This window comes from Mizuhopecten yessoensis, unplaced genomic scaffold, assembly GCF_002113885.1.
Source record: "Mizuhopecten yessoensis strain PY_sf001 unplaced genomic scaffold, ASM211388v2 scaffold2743, whole genome shotgun sequence".
NCBI lineage: Eukaryota > Metazoa > Mollusca > Bivalvia > Pectinida > Pectinidae > Mizuhopecten > Mizuhopecten yessoensis.
In genome coordinates, this window is record NW_018404697.1 from 2924 (window position 1) to 26017 (window position 23094).

The following is a 23094-nucleotide window of genomic DNA, read 5'->3' on the forward strand; positions in this document are numbered from 1 at the left end:
TTTACAGGACGGGACTGTTACAGACGAATGCATTGGTTATTTAGTTCTGACTTAAAAATAATTGTTTGACAACATAATGCAGGCATGCATATACATGTTGGAAAATTTTAAACAACTCTCATACTTTGTTTTCCCATGAAACCTTTCAAAACGCCTGGGCAAGCAAGGTACTTTTGTGTATAATCAGCTCCAACGAAAACAGAAGACAGAAATACCCAATAGATGAAGCATCTCTTCCTGACATATTTTTCGGATTATTCATGATCAATAGGTTATGTTGGAATAACTCGTATCCATGGCTGGTAAACGTCAGCCATTACAAAGATGATGTCACAACTCTGATGATGTCATACTCGTCACCTCAAATTTAGCGGTATAATGTAAAACACGCATTAGGCGGATAAATAACGGGGTCAATGAGGTCAGAATCCCTCTTATGAAAAAAAAAAAAAGATAGAGAAGTTCAGTAAAAGAAAGATCCCCTTCCACTCAAGATAAAATCAGTGCCAGACTAGATGAAACATCAGAAACGGTACAATGCGTAGTTATATGAATTGCGTGGTCATTGTGTGTGGAATTAGCTGACTGGTTGCATGACCATCGTTGTATTCACAGTGTGTTCATGGTATAATGGCAATTGTTTACAGTTGATATATTCATGTAGAAAACTAACATCAAGAATGCAAATTAATATCTATATAATGAATTATGCATAGCATGTGATTGTTCACAGTTCACACTAAAAAGTAAAGTGATGTTTAACCTGTGAACGTAGCTCTGATCAGGTTATTTAATAGAAAACATTACTTACTAGAAAGATTGACAATATTACAAATCTGAGATATGCTTTTGATAATAGATTTTAACGTAAGCCAACATATGCTTGCTTGAATTTATGTATGAATACATGTACGTACTTAAACTGATGAGAGACATACGTATACCGATCAGTTACATGTATTGTTCACATACTACAGTAACGCTGAGTATAGGTTCGTCAACCTTTAATTTTGATACTTTATTTAAAAGTATTAACGTCCAGTACAATTAGAATATGACATATAAACTTAAACAGCCGTAAGCCAAGACATGTTCAATTGTGGTAGAGAGAACATGCAACCAATCTCTGTACAACAAACTTACAATAACTGTTATCTCTATTAATGTCAACAATGACTATATATTTATATACTCAATATACACACGGACCAAACTAACTATTAACCCTCTACTCGTGCCGTATTATATTCACTAAACATAGTAAAAGCATAACAAACTTTTGATCATCGCTTTTCTCATCTGTACAGGTGCAACTGGATTATCTGTGGTGGTCAGTCCAAGTCCTTCAGTCCAGCTCGTGTCCGGTCAGACCCTCAGTATCACGTGTCAATGGTCAGCTGACTACACAGGACAGAATGCTGCTGTTAACTATCAACTAAATGATAGTGGAGGTAGAATAGGTACAATGCATATAAACTATGGGACAATATGTAACCCAACACCACCCTACACACTTACCTGTAACAGAGACACGAGGACACTAGGGATACAGATTCCCGCCAACAGTTACAGTCACGGGGACAGATGGACGTGTGTGGGGAGAAATAACACTTATGACAATAGAATACCACAACAGACAGACACGACCACAGTTGACGTTATAGGTGAGTGTATAATGTTTATGACAGAATACACAGATTTGAAAATAAATTGGGTAGAGCATGTTTGAACTGTGCATTTACTTGTTGAGTATACATGTTGGTGAGCTACGTCAATGTCATTTACGTATGGTGATTACTTGGGGAAAAGGTACAATGTCTATACTTTTCCTGTGAAACATTAACATATGGCTTTTTTACATTATAACTGTTCATATTTATTTTGATGTGTTAACATTTGTATAGCATTGTCACTAGATAACCTATTTGAAAGTTGTGTAAGTTGTGTCATTGATGGGACTTTAAATGCCATGTACCACGAGACACAATACTTAGCATATTAATACAACACAGACAGGAACTCAATATCCGATGTAAACAAACATGACGGTTGCTGAAATATCGCAGGGCATTGTGAGACTTGACAATGTAATTGTAAATGTGTAAAAAAAACCGACAACATCTTTTTAAAATACTTTTATTACAACACAAAAAAAAACCAAAGGTCTGCAAAATCGTACAAATTCATCGGTTGAAATAATCTATGAAAATAATTTAAACACTCATACAATTTTTCAGAAATATCCTCTGTAACACTGCACTGATCCAACCAAGCCAGAATCAAACGATTTTTGCCACACTCTGTTTGGATTTGCGCGGCTTTTTTTGGTGATGAATTATCATCTAGCGTGAATGAAACTAGCACGCGTTATGGTGTTTGCTTACAAAGAGAGATCTCACGTTATTAGGAAGCTCTCAACTTGGTGTTCACTGGAACATTAACTTTGACACATTTGGAATCAAGATCAAATCAAAGAGTTGGATACAAAATGCACGAGGCAAATCGTTTTGAGTTTCACACACTTAGTATATAATCCTTTTTCAATTCGTGTGTCCATTCGTTCTTCAATATAAACAGAATTTTCAGTCAGAGTGTAAGATGAACAAAGAAATACTTGGATGACGAAAGCAAACAATATTGGTGAAATGGCTGAGTTTTTGAGAGAGATCGTTGTCTCACACCGGATAATTTCGACTCTGGAGTTAAATTAGAGCTTTATCATTTGTTTGTCTAAAGAAGTACGCATGGAACGGTTCGTACATTCAAGCTGTGAAGTCAGTCAATATATTCACTGTTTATTCTTCTGGAAAATCTTTGGCTGTGTCCGTGGTACGGGTGAATATTATCCTGAATGATGAACTGATTTTTTTCTGTAGACAAAAACTTGTTTAGGACAGATAGTAAAATCGTGCAATACATCAAAACCAAGAAACGGCATTTCCACATATACACGATGGGTCTTCTCCTGTAGGAGATATATGGAAAGCAAGTGAATCTTGCTGATAATGCTTCTCGAGGATTAAATTTGTCTGAAATGGTCACCAAGCAAAGATGGAAACAGGGCCAGAATTATTGTAAAACACGAGTCAGAATATTCAGAGCTTCCAACGTGCCTGGAACTATCGAGAGTTTTTAAGGAAGTAAAACCATGTGTTGTCGAAACAGAACCAGCGGATGAACCAATTGGTAGACTTCCGGAACAATCCCCATCGTGGCGCTGATTAAAAAAAGCTGCAGGTCCCTTCTGAAATTCTAGGACTACCTTCGCAAAAGGCTAGTGACAAACTTGTTACTGTGTGGGGCTGCTGAAACAGTTTTATTCCGTTATGTGCAAAAACAGTGCTTCGATTAGTCATACAATCGAGTCATCGAATGTATAGAATCATATTCACAGTCTTGAACCGAATTTGGAAAGCAGTGGTCCCTTTCAGGTATATCGAAAATTGTGACCTGCTTGTGTCTCAGATTCGGCGCAGCTTAATGTGATTATCCGTAGAACTTATCTTGCCACCGAAATTATTTTATATTCATGAACTGAAAAGCAGACATCATGGAAGATAATATATGTTTTCTTTCTAAGGCAAATGCAAAGGATCCAAAAATGTATTATATAAATCAATGGTACCATGCGAGAGGTTGTGAGCAGTGTCGGGCTCTCAGGAAATGACAACGTTTCCCACTGATCGAGTGCGCCCTTGTTAGGCGCCGTTCACTTCTTTGTGAATAGACTGTTTGGCCAATTTTACATGGGCCGCGTGTTCTACACATATCCGGGCAGGAATTGTCTGGTGCGATGTGTGAAACTAAAACAAAATATACTGTCCTGACTCGCCATGTACATAAACTGTGTAATTAAAAATTATCTGATTCGATTTGCATCAAACAGATTTCAGGCGAAATAATACCTCCTGCTTGGAATTGTACGACATGCTCAGCTTGCCAAATCTAAATACTGTTGGAACTTTCTTATAAACTAGTTGTATGGCTAGTAATAATTGGCTTATGAATTGTATGACATTTGGATTAGATTTGCAACGAATGTGGTCCCAGTGATAGTAAAGAAAGTTAGTTGCTGGTTGCAAAGGCCCTATAACCATGGATACTAATTTATGAACCGCTTTGAAACGACATACGAACTAAGTTGTGATGAAGCGGTATAAAAGAACCTCGAATTATCATTATTTATTATTATGATTATTATGCGGGATGGTGTGTCTAGATTGTCCATGTCATGTTTCTATACGCCGCCTAGGGAATGAGTAGTGGGACAACTTCAGTGACGTAGTAGGCAATTGCAAGTGTATGCGATGGACTATTTATTATTGAAGAGGCGGTATAGTGTGAGCAGGACAAATGAAGGGCATTGCGGTGATTGGACTGTGTCGATTTTGTTGTTAAGGTTCAGCACCCTACTTCCTGTTGATGCACAGGTTGTGTGTACCTTAAGGGTATATGTACACACTGTAGGTATATTGATGTGACGACAAGAATTTCAATGTAAATCAGGTATGACGAATGCTGAACAGAAAAGTGGCAGCTGACAGCGTATTCGTCATTACCTGAAATGGAAAACTGTATACAATTTGTATATTATGGTTGTTCATATCTACGTGAAATCGATGTGTGTTCGTTAGCGTTACATTCATGTGCAGTATTGTTTACATCCCAGGTCAATTACACATACTATGAACCATATAATACGGTGTGCTTACCATGTGTGGACGATAAAAACTGGCGATGGTACATTTTGTTTCTCCTATTCCGTACCGCAACTCCGGTCCGGATTCCTTATCGAATATCCTTACTAGACTCGCCCTACACATATAACAAAATGACGGATTATTAATGTACTTTTAAGACGAGGTGTAACAACTTCAAGAAATGAATAGGTAACCGTTAACAAATGTTGTTACTGTTTCATGTTATTGTTTAAAGACATACATATCTTCATATTTAAAGCATTTTGTCGACTAACTGGTAGCCGATTATCACTGAGAAGTCGACATTTGTCCGACAACGAACGATACGATTCCTTGTAATTAAAACAGCGTTGTAGTGTAGGTTCCCAATTGGGATTGACTTTGGTTACGGAAACGATAAGTTTTTTTTCTAAATACAAGTAGCTTGTATCGAGGCATATATTAAAATATTCATATTTACTTCTCATAAGTCTCAATAAATTATTGGTGATGAATTTACGAGTGTTCGTACCGAGTTAAGTCGCCGTCATATCGTTTATATTGGAGACCACCAAATGTAAACATATTGCGGAAAATTCGAAGACAAAGGTCACATGATGTGTACTCTGCACCTATATACAGTTATTTCCAACTAATAGGTGCTGATTTTAGAGACAATTAATTGGATTACGCGAATGCCGTGTGCTATAACCAGTTAAACAATAGACAGGTAACACCAACGTCTCTTGTCGTGTATACACGATAACGGGGACGAGACGGCATACACTTGTGTCGTCAGTACACGACAACGGGGACCAGGAAGCACATATAAGTGTTGTGTGTGTACGACAACGGTACGGAAAGAGTTAAAAAAAATAAACAGAGTGGTTTTTAATCTTACAACCACAGGAGCAACTATCACACAATATAAACAGTACATGTCAGCTAGCCTTAGTGAGGTTGTCCCAAAACCGCCAACCACAGATCCTCAAAACATTTAAACCAGCAATTTTAGGTATGTACACGTAGTTGTTTAATTCAAACACTTCAAAAATGTTTACTACAACTGGATCAAATTAATAAACCAACCTACTAAAATAAATATGAAAAAAAACGATGCCTAAACATATAAATATAAATTATAAAAACCGTCACGAGCATAGATTATGCTAAATATTAATCTATTTAGCAGTTTCTGTGACATCAGTGACCATCACCCCCTCCACCACTGTGACTGTAGGTACCACACTGGTGTATCATTAACAGTATATGCATATATTACAGTACCTGTGACATCAGTGACCATCACCCCCTCCACCACTGTGACTGTAGGTGTAGGTACCAGCACCACACTGACCTGTACCACACAGCCACACAGTCGTCCTACGGCCAGTGTCACGTGGTACCGAGTGGTCATTGGTCAGCCACAGCAGATCACCGCCAACATCAGTGTATCACATGATAATCAGAACTCCGCCCAGACAACCACCAGTGTTCTGTCCTATGTACCCTCCAAGGAGGACAACGGACGGACGGTGTACTGTCTATCAGACGGTGGATGGACAGGGAGTACAGCTACAACTCTACGGTCGGGTGATGTAGCTCTCAATATCAGATGTAAGTATAATTTTCAATTTTTATTAGTTCTAACTTGTATATTCGTATGAAAAATGTTGGACAAAAGTCGGGCAAGAATTCCCTTAATGTCAGATGCAAGGATAATTGTATATTCAACAAAATGGATGTGTAGCTTAAATATGTCTTACTCGATTTGTTCACTGGCCTGTATTCTGTTTCTCCTACTCGTAAAAAGTCCCATATAATTACCGATACATTCAATTAAATGTTATAACGTATTGGTAGGTTGCTTTATGCATCATTAAGAAGCTATGTAATACTCCAATCGGATATATCTTAAGTTCAATTTACTACCTATAAGTCAAATTATGCGAAATTTTACTCGCCTGGTCAATATTTATAAGTAGGTATTGATCTTCAAACTCACTTAGAATATACCAGAATTCTGTGGTTAGGAGAGGTCACGTTAAGTGTCAAGTGACTTAGCTTTCCAGTCATCTTTAAATTGGTAGATCATCTTGCTTGGAAAAAATATTCTTAACAAAGTACATTTCCACAGAGGAAATATATATGAAGCATATACAGTTCAGCAGTACATGAAATGAAGTCTATTGGATTATTTACGAAATAATTTATAGCAGTATATTCCACCATAAGAACTTAAGAATCGTATTAAGGACACAGATTATACTCAGAGACATATTGCTGTTGGTAAAGGCGACTTATTTTCATTGAAATGTAATACTGAATGGGAAAATATTTAGAAAGATTACTTGATATTGCTCAAACCCTGTCTTTGTCAAAATGTATACACATATCTATAGAATATACTTACATAAACTTTTACTTTTGAAAACATATGGTGAAACACATTGAACATTCCGACACATCTAAACAGCGTCTCTGCTTCTCCTCACTATTTTTCTCCTTCAATCTTACTTCTAGTCTCACTTTTTTTTGTTCTCTTCCAATCGTACTTCTAGTCTCACTTTCCCTTCTATACCTCTTGGACCTACTCTAACCTCTTTTCTGTCACTTCTAAACAATGCTTATATATAACAGACAGAGTTTAACTGTAGTTTAAGTTGGCCTTGATACAAAATGTTTGCAAAGTGTAAAATACAGTCCTTATTGGATATGTAAATATATATAATTACTTAGAAACCATAACTGGAGATAAGTGATAGGTAATATGGCCATATTCTGCAGTTGATTATTATTGAATGCATGACGAATGAATGAATGGTAATGTAAGGGAGTAACATATTTTTTTTTAATTTGATATATTTGCATTGTTATGTCAGTGTAGCTATTCTTAGGAGATTGACGAACAAGGAAGATAATCCATTCAAAAAATCCACACTTTGCATACATAAATTCCGAGAAACATTAACTTTGAGTCCGTCTATGCAGCCATTTTGGAGAAAACAAAAAATAGATTTGTGTCAGCTGATCAGAGGCTGAAGTGACAGCAAACATATTTAAAATATCAGTTTGTTTTCGATCGGTTCAATTAATTTTAAGAAATTTGAAAGGTCCAGTTGTTATACTTCCCTGTGAAAAGAATGAAAGAAACAAAAGAATACCGAAGTTTCAACAAAATTCGAACTTACAATAAATATTACAAAATATGAACAAAGGAGGTATTTACATGGTGCCTTGGAGAAATGACCAGAAGGTAGGAGTCCTCTGCTGCATCGATGACACCCGCCTTGTAAATCTATGTCGAATCCATGTAGTGTCACGTCCTCACATCGAGAAATCGAAAATTGTGCACAAATGATCCACGTTATATGCCCATTTTCCGAATTTATTTTCTCCTCGGGACGACCACTGTTATCTTCTCCAAATTTGGTTGGCTTTAGTGTCACAATATGTTTTGTGCATTCCACCGGTCCAGTCCTGAATCGAGGTTAGGGGGCCAAAGAGGCTCGTACATGTATGACTAGGCATTCAACAAAGTATGTCAAGGTCGATTTATCGATTTGATTCGTCATGTATGCATATATATCGCTTACGTTTACAGACGCTTATAGCATAGCCGAATTAAAGTCGACTTTATGTTGCCATTTTTTAAATATGTACCTCTGTGTGCATACGCTCCACTGGTCATTTGTCTGATGAGGGTGATGGAGTATATAACGAACAATACTAAAATCTTTTGAAACTAAAGGATGCACTTTTTTAATGAAGCACTGCAACAGTCCTCTTTAATTTCTCGCTTACTTGCCCCTACATTAGCCCACGTTTTAATTTATTAAAACTCTTACTTTTCTTTTGGATTTTTTTCCATACCTAAGTTGAGACAAAGTTGTTTTAACAACTATTGTGCAATACCGCATTTATGGTCGTGTATCAGTGGTCGTCCTAAGGAGAATACAGAAAAAAAGTCCCAACAAATATCCAGTGAATCGTCTATACATAATGTACATGCAAGAAAGACAAATACAGAAAGATAGTTTTCAATGTAAACAGTTAATGAAACGGAACTTTCATCATACTTATCCTGTCACTCAAAAAAAGAAAAAAGAAAAACGTACTTATATTATTACCAATAATGAGTAAAGATATAATTTGAAATGTGATCACATATGGTCAGTTGCTATACACCATCAGAAAGTTTTTTTTTAAATGTCATTTATAAGAGGAACTAGAACTAGAAGAACTAAAATGCACGTTTGTCATGGACGTCCTAACAATCAGTGTAGAGAGCAGTGAAGTTGCAAAGGGCCGGTTTCCAAAACGGCCCCTTCTCTGATTCAAATTTCCTGTTGGTGGTGCATTGCCCATGCCGTTGTGGTCACAAATCTATAAAGTATAAAGATTTAGGTCACTTGGTTTGTTTTTTATGGCTCCTCAAAGTTGTACCTTTCAGAAGCTGTCTAAGTGTTGATAAAATGTGCATGTTATGTAAAATATTAATGAAAATCTAATCAAATGATGGTCACCGTAAAGAATACATTCATGGCATGATTGTGACAAAAAATCATGTTTCCATCGCGCCATTTGGCTGTTTTATGGAAGAAACAATCTCAAAAATGCCATTTTCGATGATAACATTTTAGACACAAAAACTGTGTTTTTTAGAGAATACACCCTTTTATGGGCGTTGGATGCAAACCAATTTTTATCCTATTAAACAGTACGTAATATGCTATTGATGAGAGGAAAAATCATCAAAATGTAAGTGGTGGAACATTTTCAAATGTTGGGTTGAATTAGCCTATGGTTGAATTGCCGATTTTCGACTTTCTTTAGATAATTAACAAAAAAACGAGAGTATTTGCTCGGTATGTTGAGAATATGTACACAGATATGAAAAAAAGTGAGAGAAACACTTTTTCATAAAAAAAATCCAAGATGGCTACTTCACAAGTCCCCGTGGTTGAAGACATTGGCTGACAAATAGACAGAACAACAAACAAAACGTGTTCCTTATGATTTTGGTTGGTTTTCGCATTTACGGGAGTGTTCATAGCTACGGGCGATTGTATAATACCTATATTTATAAGTTTGGTTAGTCACATGGTAACGGGGATCTTTCATATCGAGCCCCAAACATACTTTCGACATATGCACTCCGTTGCCGCATGGAAAACTATTTCAAGTTTTGTCGGAATTTCTTTACCTGTGGTTGTAATGGTCGAGGGTTTTCCAGCGTCCTGTAATACCCAAGGTAGTACAAGATACTGGAGATGTGCGCACACATTCCCATCGTTCTCTCTCCAACTGGGCACTGGCAGTAGTAGTCCTTTATTGGGGCCTCAACATCGGGTGAAACGGTGAACCGTATCCAAACGTTATATTTCGTTTGGCTTTTGTGTCGAGAATGTATTTGACATCGGAGAAGGTCTGGGGAGTGCTGGTAAAGCCACACCTCATAGTCTCCGTCATCACTTAAATGTTCGGCGATGTAACCAGGAGCCAGAGATATCTGATACGTTCCACACGTAATGGTTCTCAAGTAATCAAGATCGAGACGGGGAAACAGTACGGAAGATGCATCCATCTTGACAAACTCGGACCTTGCCCGTCTAGATAGATCCGGATCTGTCTTGACTCTCTGAGCTAAACCATTCGGTGTTGTCAAACGGTCCTNTTTTTTTTATGTTTTATGAATAAACACGATGTTTTGGAAATATTTATCAAAAGAAATTTATACTATGTTGCGAATTACAATTTCGAGATAACCTTCTTTTATTTACGAACTTATGTCTTTGATGCTGAAATTGACAACTTTATAAAAATACATTTTCACTGAAATTATGAAATCTGGGTGTCGGAAAGGTGTAAAATTATTCTTCGGAAAAGAAAAAAAACAGTAGTTGAGCTAGATAAGAAATTATACGGGGGCAGGCTCCTATGGAGAATTAACATTACTCGAAACAGGCCCTTTGCTTTTTTTAAGAAATAATTGTTTGAATATGAATTTCATGCTAATCCATTTCATCATAAAATCGATCATGCCCCGCCATGTAACACACCCCTTTGTTTAGGTATCCATATACCATTGAATCATACCGTCAGTAAATTCAGTTTTGGTACACATATTTAACTATATTAACAATGTCAAATTAGTCGTACACAAACAAATATCTTCAAATGTTTTATTAAGTATTGCGCAGATAACGAAATTGGAAAGAAAAACACTCGTAGATACTGATAAATCAACGCATTCAAACATAGAGCAAAGATCCCGAATTCACAAAGATGGTTCTAGGTGTCCCAATCATCCAAGAGGAGATTCACTCTTTTCTATTGTGACCTATTATTTCTGTATGTGTGTTACGTTCATTTTTCTGTTTTTTTTAATATACTTAGCAATATCTTATGTTTTACTAGTGGCACATCAAAGTGATATTTTTTAAAATATATTCACAACTTCACACAATACAATTTGAAATGGTTGTCTTCACAATTAACACTGCGTGTATCCATCTTAAGATAGAATAAGTAACGATGAATGCTGTGGACATCAAACGTATACGTAGGATCGGTGATTTAAGACGTTCGTTTGCGGCCAGAACGAATCACTATCAGAGTTGTGCTATGTAATAGTGGGCAAAAAGTAGAATGTTTTCTCACAAAATGAGATTGCAATGGTCATATAGTAAAATAAAAAGATCGGTAGAGAAGTTGTATAAACAATATAAAGCATTAAGTCTCACAATTATAGAAATATCATAAACAATCGACATGTAATTTAAGAGTAATGTTGTGATCCGATGGTCACTACAGAAATATCGTTTAAAAAAAGTATTTAATATTGAAACGACGTTTATGAAAAATAAAAGGTTTCTTCATAAGAACACCCGAAGCCAGTATAACATCAGAAGTGTTCAGCTTAGCTAATCGTTTCCAGTTACTTCAAACATATTTCAACTGATCAGCATCGGATAATTGCATCAATGAAAAATACAGCTTGTAGCTCTTTAAATACATGTTAATACACACATATATATAGTCTTTAGATCCACCGACTTACCCAGTCATAGTGACTGGTAACAGTGATCCTGTGTATGATGGTGACAACATTGAACTCCGATGTAGTATAAGGGGAGGTAACCCACAAGCCAGTCTGACATGGACATGTCCAGGTCGTAGCGTTACCTTTACACCAGCCAACACAGCAGACACGGCAGTATCTGTACTGAGGATACGTCTGACACCTTTATATAACGGGGCCAACTGTACATGTGTAGCTACTCATCCAGTACAGGGCTTTAGGGCATCCCACACCGAGGTCTTCAACGTCTACTGTAAGTTTATTGTGGTAGTTATTGTGTTTATATAACTATTGATCGTCAGGTCTCACACCAAGGTCTTCAACGTCTACTTTAAGTCTGCTGTGGTAGTAATTGTGTTTATATAACTATTGATCATCAGGTCTCACTCCGAGGTCTGCAACGTCTACTGTAAGTCTACCGTGGTAGTTATTGTGTTTATATAACTATTGATCATCAGGTCTCACACTGAGGTCTGCAACGTCTACTGTAAGTCTACCGTGGTAGTTATTGTGTTTATATAACTATTGATCGTCAGGTCTCACACCAAGGACTTCAACGTCTACTTTAAGTCTGCTGTGGTAGTAATTGTGTTTATATAACTATTGATCATCAGGTCTCACTCCGAGGTCTGCAACGTCTACTGTAAGTCTACCGTGGTAGTTATTGTGTTTATATAACTATAGATCATCATGTCTCGCACAGAGGTCTTCAACGTCTACTGTACGTCTACTGTGGTAGTTAGTCTCACACCAAGGTCTTCAACGTCTACTTTAAGTCTGCTGTGGTAGTAATTGTGTTTATATAACTATTGATCATCAGGTCTCACACTGAGGTCTGGAACGTCTACTGTAAGTCTACTGTGGTAGCTATTGTGTTTATATAACTATTGATCATCAGGTCTCACACCGAGGTCTGCAACGTCTACTTTAAGTCTACTGTGGTAGTTATTGTGTTTATTTAACTATTGATCGTCAGGTCTCACACCAAGGACTTCAACGTCTACTTTAAGTCTGCTGTGGTAGTAATTGTGTTTATATAACTATTGATCATCAGGTCTCACTCCGAGGTCTGCAACGTCTACTGTAAGTCTACCGTGGTAGTTATTGTGTTTATATAACTATTGATCATCATGGATCACACCGAGGTCTCCCACGTCTACTGTATGTCTACTGTGGTAGTTATTGTGTTTATTTAATTATTGATCATCAGGTCTCACACCGATGTCTTCAACGTCTACTGTAAGTCTACTGTGGTAGTTATTGTGTTTATTTAAGCATTGAACTGTTTTTGTATGATATTTTTGATATATTTGAATGACACATCTTTGCAAGCAAACAACATAATGCGTACTAGCACATTATGATTTGTTTGCTTGCAAAGCTGTGTCATTCAAATAGATCATAAATATGATACAAAAACAGTTCAATACTTATATTTAAGTTTTCTCTGCCTCTTGTGTTCTTTTTTAACTTATAATTAAAATTAAAAATGCGCGCCTTATCGACAGTCCACACAATTTCGTTCAATAGTTTGAACAGCGTATTGTCGCGTGCTGATTGGCAAACAAAGTAGTTTTTTGACATTTTAACAAACACTTCAAATTTATTCCACAATTTAGTATCAATACAATTGCGTATGATATGTCTATAGGGTGATTCCAGTGCGTGAAACTGATAGCGTTTGAAGTGAGTGATCTTGCGACGGAGCACAGGTTCGTTACAAATGCCTGAAATGACGAATGTTTATGTGTGCTGTGACTCATATCAGTAGGTCTGTAACATATGTGTCAGAAGGTCTATAGAATATGTGTATTTCAGACATTTATAACGAACCCCTATTGAGCAGTGCAGTGTAACAGACGATATTTCTGATAAATTGCATGAGCGTTAAAATTGTGTCCATTGCCGGCATTGGTGATTTCAACCGATGTGCATTTTGTACGATATTGCAGACTTTGGTCTTGTTTTCGTTGTAATAAATGTGTGTTTTATCTTATTTTTATTTTGCACATAAATTTACAATGACATTATCAAATCTCACAACGCCCAGCGATATTTCAGCAGCCGTCATGTTTATTTACATTGGATATTGTAGTTCCGGTCAGTGTTGTAATTAATACGCTAAGAATTGTGTCTCGTGCGGCATGGTAAGTATGTCTCGTGCGGCATGGTAATTAAAGTCCCATCAACGACACAGCTTTCAAAGAGGCTATATAGTGACAATACCATGCAAATGTAAATATATAACTATTGATCATCATGTCTCACACCGATATCTTCAACGTCTACTGTAAGTCTACTGTAAGTCTACTATGGTAGTTATTGTGTTTATATAACTATAGATCATCATGTCTCGCACAGAGGTCTTCAACGTCTACTGTACGTCTACTGTGGTAGTTATTGTGTTTATATAACTATATGAAATCAATCGCTGCATACTACACAACTGCATGTATCATTGCAGACAATCTATGAATACGTCATTTAACGTAGCATATAATTAAGAAATTTAGACTGTTTTATTTCCGTTATAAAATGAGCTTTATGTGAAATGAATCAATGTGTATAAATATTCTGTGTTATAAAGTATGATTGTTGCGTTCTTCTGACATCACCTTTCGAACCCATGCTGAATGTGATATAAAATCAAAAAATGAAATGTACCATTTAGATACTTCAAAATAGTTGTTGATGTCATGACAGCAACGCTATCGAGCTAATTTTATACTTTTGATGAAAGTACTTACTGGAATGATTTATTCTAAAACAAACTGAGGATTCAATGTTAGAGAAGTCTATATTGTTTATTGTCCATGTCTAACTATTTATTTACGTATCTGTGCAGTTGCCCCTCGGATACATGCCCTAACGGTAACTGACCTGTTCCCCTGGCTGGCCAGAGATGATTATGTAGGCCGTCTGAGCTGTGACACTACAGCCGGTAACCCGTCCACCACACGGTACACGTGGTACAGGGACGGTACACCGGTCAGTTCCCAGACATCACAGATGGTCACCTTTGAACCACCTATCAGCAGTGATAACGGACGGTTATACAAGTGTGTGGCTGAAAACGACTTCACCGACGTCAAAGGATCAGCTCCAGAGTCAAACACCGAAACACTAGATGTAGAATGTAAGTTGATATAAACTTGTATGCACGCTGTGAAAGTTTGGAGATTCAACAGACAGTGGTGCCAAATAGATCATTTACATCGAGTTTAATTAAGATTGAAATAGGCATTCATCATGAGCCAGGATCATGAGCATAGACATTTGAACGAGTCTCCTTTTTGACAATTATCCAGTATAGGGGCATATGGGGTCTACAATCCGTACAGAACGTATGCACGATGTGAACTTTATTATTCAATCGATATCTTCAAATTATTGTTTTTGAGATGTAACTGAGATGAATTTAAATGTAAAAGAGTGTACGTTATATCTACTTCAAGTTATGGATTCTCCATATCTTCTAAACAAGTAACATGTCCATTAACATAAATAATTGTGGGTTCACAAAACCTGACACGATGCGTTGTAGAAGGTTTGCGAACGATAGCAAACTGGGCGATTACAGTTTTCGTACATTGTATTTATTCACCGGCCCTTCCTAAATACATATCACCCACGATACCTATCGAATGACTGTGCGCACGTTATCTCTGCACATTTGTTCATCATGCTCACGTGGTTATTTTTTATTATAGAATATGTAGCATACACTTTTAAATTAAAAGGATGATGCATGCTATATCATATTAAAAAGGTAGATTAAATCATTAGGAAGTATGTTTGAATGGAACGTAAGTTGTTCAAAGATAGGGCACGATTCAATACCTTTATGTTCAGCATTTTTATTAAGAAAAAAACATCTTAGCGATATCTGCATTACAAACATATTACACTAGTAGCATATAAGTATAAGTACATGTACGTTATCTAACCAGCGTGAAGTTGGTTACTTACCCACTGGGAATCTTTTCGAATTTCAGTATATAATCCTTAATTTTTCGTTTTCAACAGGTCGCGGCATATTTGTTATAGCTTTTATGCCACTTTTTAACATCTATACCACAACGAACATATTCTAGGGTATCCACATGCAAATCTGCATCAACGATACCCCAGGCTAAATATGCCTAATTGGCACTTTCGCTAAAACGAATATTTTGTCATTTAGTCATGAATGGAAAATTTGACTCCCTATGACGGGATCTGTACATATGTAAGTGTTTATGTTGAAACTGCCATTCATTGAAGTTTTAGTTCCGCGCGACAACAAATCAAGTGCAACATATGGCAAGTAATTATGTAATCTTTTCGTACGCATGCGTACCAACGAAAATGTTCGGGCGGTCGCTACACTTTAATAATAAAAGAAAACCGCACCTAGAGAACTGACTGAGTTTGAAAAGCACCGATAAAAATTGACATCATCAATAGTAAAGGTGCGTTAACTTACTAACACAGTGAGGTAACCGGCGTCCTTTACACATATAGGAATGATTGTCAAAGTGAAATATAACGTAAGTTAGATATGTAGGAACCGTTTTTAATTAAGGGAATTAGAGAAAGTGGGGAGTTAGATCAACTGACTACTAGACTACTTACACCATTTATCATTTGCATATTCAGTTCATCATATTTGTTTAGATTTCGAAAGAGCACATCCGCTGGGGGAAAAAAAATGTCATGATAATTGTCACTGAAAAATCGATTCTGCAAGTATCAAGCATGCAGTTGATCAAGTCTACAGTAGACTGTGTGGAAGGAGATTCCCAGAGAACGCAATGACGTCGAAGCAACAATGGATAAATACAGGCAAGCAATCGTCGGTGTTGTATACGAATGTAGTTCGTAATTTGCGGAAATAATCCCGTAGCTCTGAGTATAATTACACAAATATGATGAATAAAAGCTGACATTGAATTTATATCGGTTCGGTTTACTATGCTGGAAAAGAAATGCTGATGTTTCCCGCTGCAGAAGAAATGTAGATTAGCCCTGCATTAAAATTATTAGTGCGTAGAAATCTATGTGATATAGCCAAGACATGTTAGACTGAATGCGTCATTTCGAGACACAATGTAAGATTGCTGTGGACACAAGGATACCTTAGAAGATGTCCAAATGTGGTATCGGTGTGAAAAAGCGTCAAAAGACACATAGCAATATGACCTGGCATGTTGAACATGAAAAATTAATAATTCTGTACTGATATTAAAAAATAAGCCTGGGGTATCGTTGATGCCGTTTTGCATATAAATACTTTAGAAGATACCAGTTGTGGTATAGGTATGAAAAAGCGGCATAAGACCTATTATGTTAGTAACATTTGGATATCAAACTAGCCCAATATTTGGCCAGCCCACATTGGGCCAGCCAAATATTGAGCTAGCACGATATTGAATAGGTAACCAACTTCACGCTAGTCGTTATCAAATTAAACATACTGCATAGATCATCACAAAGGAGGGTTGTAAGCGTAGTCCTCGTGTGAGAGTTACTCTCTTTTTCAAGTAAAATACAACAACTCTTCAAACATGATGAATAACTGAACTGGCTATGGATTTTCTATTGGTTATGGGTACTCTATCTGTAGTATAATCTTGAGAAAAAAGCATGGTACCGTTACCAAATGAGAATTTATCAGTTTAAGAAAATGTAACGTACATGGAATGTACTAGACAGCCTGATCGGATATTTATTAATTGGTTAAACTTGTATTCAGTGTATTCTGGGAGCGCCATAGCTGTTGTATATGCTACAGAGACAACTGATCGTCTGCATCGTCTGAGCATTGTTAATCATTCATATCGCATGGTGTGCGCGTATCGCATCGCATACTAGTTATCGACGATAAAGTGAAACGTGTATATTTCCGTGTGCATTTAAATTCTAAGGGGAAACTTTTCCGCGCTCGCACACAGGGGTCTTTCGAAATTTCAGCTTTCTCAGTTTGTGGTAGGCTTCACTTCCTTTTCTCCATACCCCATACCCAATACCCCCAACGGGGGACCACCTACATAAACTCGTGAATTCGCGCCTGTTGCGTCACCTCTTAGTAAAAGTCCTGGATATACTTTGACACCTCAGCCCCAATAAGTTGAAAATATACAAGTAAATATACATATACAGTCATGTATTTTCTATATGTCATGAACAGGGGTAAATCATTGAACTTTGAATGATTTTTAGGCATTGGGACCTCATTTTCGATAATTGTCGATGATGATATTTCGTTCAAATTTTGTGTTCGTGGTCCTTGCTCAGGTTGAAAATCCTTTCAAATCTTAAATAAACTCGACGTTAATGATCTCAGTGGCACCCCCTGTGCGTGAAACCTTTCAAATGATCGGCACTGACACGGGTTTTATAACCTCTGGGACCATATAATCGATAATTGTCAAAAATCATGTTTCGATGAAATCCATCTATCTCTAGAAAGTATTTTTTTACTGAAAAGTGTACGTTATAAATATATTAGGCCTACTGTACTTCACATCATCGCTAACAAGATGTGACCAATCTTTGACGTTGTAAATTTAATAAAGCATAAGTAAAGAGTGTATTTCTAGTTTACTACATATAGCTGTCCGTAATTTTCATTATTCGACCTTAATATTTGATTTTTATACTAGTTGATCACCTGCCCGAAGGGCAAGTAAAATTATGAAATAGCGCGGCGTCCGACCATCCGTCCGTACACTTTCCTTTTAAACTCTGCTTGTCCTGAACGGCTTAATGGATTTGACTTAACCTGACCTGGAATACCTTGGTCAAAAGGGACTGTATCTGTATTACAAACAGTGTAATAGGGGCAGAGTGGCGGGGCCAAATAAGGGCAACTAAGGTACATATTTAAAACCCTTCTTCTTCTGTACCCTTATTGGGAATTTAACCGAATATGGTCTAGATCATCACTGGACAAAGGGGACTTAATTTTGCATAAATGAAGAGTGTGAAATGGGTTAAATAGAAGTTAATGTTCAATATCCATCCAAACTCCAAACTCATAGGGGCAGAAAGAAGTAAATATTTTTTCCTCTTGTTGCTTTATTGTCCAGGTCAGTTGAGCGATACAGGCCCTCTAAGCTCTTTGTTCTTTGCCCAAGACGTGTGCACTTGTGTTAACAAAACCAAGTATATGCCAATGCTGAACAATGAAGTAAGGCAGATACGTATCTGTCATGTGATATTAACGTCTTTGCGCAAAGTGAATCGTAAGCAGATTCGTCCCATATATGCACTTTCAACCAATCGACCTTCAACTATGTTTCCTGCAGCTAATAAGTAGGATGAAAATAGTTCCTCACATTTTCCATTTATAAAGTTCAAGTGTCGTGTGGTGATGTAACATTAGTCAAATAAAGTGTTTTTTTTGTGGATTTTTATATATCCAAAACTTTATCAGATTTTAACAGATCTTAAGTTTTAACAAGAACTTCTTAACTGTTTACAAGTAGCACTGATCAAAACCAATCCATAGTTTGCGTACAGGGGGATCTTGGTAACGTAATATAGTGAAACATGGTTCCGATCTGCAGGAAAGGCGATTCCAGGTATAGACGAATCATACTAAAACGTAATGTCAAATGCATTCATTCTGAATTGTTTGATAAAATCCCTATTTATTTCATTTGTAGTGCGTAGTTTCTCTCTCGAAAATTGCAGTACAATTAGTATAGCATTTTTTTAGTTAAGTATATAACATACTTAAGATCTTGAAATAAGTTATAAGCTCAGTTCTCACGAGATTTAAATCCCATTCAAATCAGGTTTAAATATGTTTGTTTCTCATTCTTAACAACATTTGATTAAATTTAACGAATTATTAGAAATGTACAAAGCAAAAATGCATAATGAAGACGTGGCATAAAACGAAATACGTATAGTTTGCGGAACTTTTTGAGGTCACATGAACTTGCTCAAGTAACCTATTCTGAACGCTTTCCGTCCTACGTCGTCCGTCGTGCGTCGTACGTAAACTTGTCTTTCATATGGTTGACTAAAGAACCAGCGGACGGAATGTGTTGAAACTTGGTCAGAATCATGCTTGGTAGATGAAGCTACAAACTTGTAAAATTGGGATTCCTACCCCAACCAAAGGAGCCAAGTCTGGGCTACAAAACATCTTCTATTCAAGACAGATGTATTTCAATCAAATTGAATGCATGATCATCAGGTGCATTACCTGTTTTGTAAATTTCAGTACCCCCAGACCATCCATTCTCAATTGGGGAGGGGGTAAAGTTTACTATAGTTTATATAGGGAAATAAAGCTTTTGGATATATTTTGTCCATTTTCAGCAGGAAATTATTCAAATTTGTTTTGAATGGTTATGATGCCAGATGACAATTAGATGGTATGAGAAAATAAGATCCTGTCCCATCCTCAGGGGCTGGGTGGGTGGGACCCACATGGGGAAAATGGTTTAAAGTAAAAAAAAAGTCTTCTCAAGTACTTTTCATTGATAGAAAGGTCCTTAGGTGCTTAATCTAAATTGTAAATTTCATTAACCCAAGGTCCATCTGCTCTCCTTTAGGGAGAGGGTAAGCTTACTGTAGTTTATATAGGTACCCATTAAAAAACACTTTTGATATATTTTGTCTTTTCTCGGAAAGAAAGTATTTAAATCTTGGTTGAAACAATTGTGATAAGATGGCAATAAGGCGTTATAACACAAAATCCGTCCTTACCTCAGGGGCTGGAGGGTTGGGGCCAAAACGGGAAAAAATGTTAATATTTAACAAAATCTCTACACTCAGATGTACCAGATTCAAGTTTCTTTTATGTATGGCAATGAAATGCCCCTTTGTGCATTATAAAAAAATGTTAGTTTTATTATCCTTTGGTCATCTGTTATCCTGGGTTTATATAGGGAAATATCACTTCTGACTATTCCTTGTGCATTTTCAGCAATAACTATTTCAAACTTGGTTGTAATAGTTATAAAGAAATCGAAATCAAATAGTATCTGAAAGTAAGATCCTGACTACATCACTTCTCAGCAATGAAATTGAGCAACCAGTACCTATAATATATCTCAGGTGACCGCTAAGGCCCTTGAACCTCTTGCTATTAGATTTTGAAAGACGTTCATTTTTGTAATGTGCTAGTGCTCCACGCAACGGCATTTTCACTTTTGTTACACTACATTAACCACTAAAATTGCAATTGTGTTGCCTTTTTAGCTCACCTAGCCCTGAAACATGTCCTTCGTTCAAGATCACGGGGGTCAATTATGTTAAAACAACTTCTTCTGAATATTCGAAAGGCACAGGTTAATGTTATTTGGCCAATACCGTGCTTGGATAAAAGGCTACCAAGTCTGTTCAAATGAAAGACATTGACTTGTGTTTAAGGTCACGGGATCTATTATATTTGAAGTTTTTTAACCACTTTTTGCAAGTAGCATGCAATGATTAAATGAAGGCCTTTGCTTGGCAACATCTCACGTTTGGCCTTAATGCTGAGCGTTATCCCAGAGGAGAAAGACAAGGGGTTATGTCCCCAGACCGGGACATATCAAAGTCCTTAAAAACGGTAGTTGTTATTCCCTGCTTAACGTTAAGGAGAATAGCAACAACTGGTTCTACCGTTGTCGGTATAATGTAACTGGGCGGAAGGTGTGCTGGGTGCCTTCATTTCAATGATATAGCACTTTAATGTCGGAATCAAATCATAGCTATCAAAGGGAGGCAAAATCACGAACATACCCTGTCTCCTGCATACACACACCTAAGCATAAATACAAAATACACATGGATGCACGTCCTTAAATGACCTTAGCTGTTAATAGGACGTTAAACCAAACCTTGGCCTTTTTTAAGGTCACAGGGGTCACTTTTTAAAACCTTTTAAGCGTAAGATGATGATATCTGACAAGTAGCATGCTGGGTTGAAGAGCGACAAAAAGTAAAAATGAATGACCTTGACTTATGTTCAAAGTCAAAGGGGTCAGATATGTTTAAATTACTTCTCCTGAAAAACCAAAAGGACAAGGGTGATGCTATTTGGTCAGTTACATGCTGACATAAAGCGGTACAATGTTTGTTCAAATTGAAGACCTTCATCCATATGCACGGTCACAGGGATCAAATATGTTGAAAATTTTAAACAATTTCTTCTTAATAACCGAAATACAAAGCGTGGTTATGTGACAAGTAGCATGCTTAGATGAAGGGTTGTCAAGGTTTTCACTTGAATTACCTTAAGGTCTAGGTTGGTGATATTTGGCAAGTTGCATGCTGATAGAAATGTGTTCGACGTAATGGTTTTTGTAATTACTTATTGATAAAAAAAACTGTTTTAGCCTTCTGCGTTTTCCCCTTTTCTTTAGGCGAGAGGGGGAATGCTTTTCAATACGTCCTAAATCTGATGATGTATATCTCTTCCTAAGTCCTTTTTTCTAGATTTGTCTACTGTCTCTTGTTGTCAAACTTCTAGTTTTATATGTTTTTCCTGGTCAACTAAGACTCTACCTTCATTCTTTCTTCTTTTTCTTACTCCTTCTTCTCGACCTCCCTACTAGCTTAATCATCCTTATCCCTTTTATCTTTTTTTTCTCTCCACAAAATCTAATCTAGGTGTTTCGCTTCGTTTAAAAAAGCTTTTAGTTTATTTAGTTGTTCCTTATTTCATTTTATGAATTATATACCCAATCGTTTCCACACTTCGATGTTCTGTGTCTATTTACAGTTGCACATGTTTCTGTCGCAGTCAGGTGTGTGATGTCTCTAGTACCATACGGAACCTACTTTCAACGATCGCGGAAGTCGTCGTAACTTTGTAGATAATACAAAAACCAAAAATCATGTTCGCAGTCTCTGAATTTATTAACAGTCCTTTGTTTTTCCCTGTTAGCCTCTTAGCTGATAAAAGATAGCACTCTCATGTACTTCAAAATTAATGAGTGATTCTTTCTCTAATACTTTTAAACCCTGATGTCTCGCAATATCCATTTCATTGATATGACATCGGCTTGTCCATATCGCTTTTTCAGATGTTAAATATATATCACTCGCGAATTGTCAACGTCATTCCTGACGTTATCAACAAAAGTTCTTTGTCATTAGCGGCGTATATTTCAGCTTACCTACTATCTGTTCGGAGTATGAACAGGTACTCACGTACTACATTACTCTGTCTGTAAGAAATAAAATGACAACATATTTTGTTTGGTGCACATACCCTAAATCCGTTCTTGTGCACTAATTAAGTTTCCAAGGCACTGGCAATACTTTGTAAATTATTGTTGTTTTATTTAAGAGTATAACCAATTACAACAGCTGAGTAAGTGTACCATGTATTTTCAAAGACTAAGT

General features: G+C 36.8%; 1 protein-coding gene across 2 annotated transcripts in view; it reads left to right on the forward strand.

The window, feature by feature from the left end:
* Positions 1 to 1388: 1388 nt before the first annotated feature.
* LOC110446513 (hemicentin-2-like) overlaps positions 1389 to 23094 on the forward strand; it is a 33464-nt gene continuing 11758 nt past the window's right edge. Inside the window, exons 1-3 of one of the 2 annotated variants that reach the window (XM_021491697.1) lie at positions 1389 to 1664; positions 5964 to 6296; positions 14609 to 14899. In XM_021491697.1, the coding sequence (XP_021347372.1) occupies positions 1466 to 1664; positions 5964 to 6296; positions 14609 to 14899 (823 nt within the window). In that variant the 5' untranslated portion in view covers positions 1389 to 1465. The remainder of the gene's footprint in view (positions 1665 to 5963; positions 6297 to 14608; positions 14900 to 23094) is intronic. The other variant, XM_021491698.1, reaches the window with a different exon arrangement.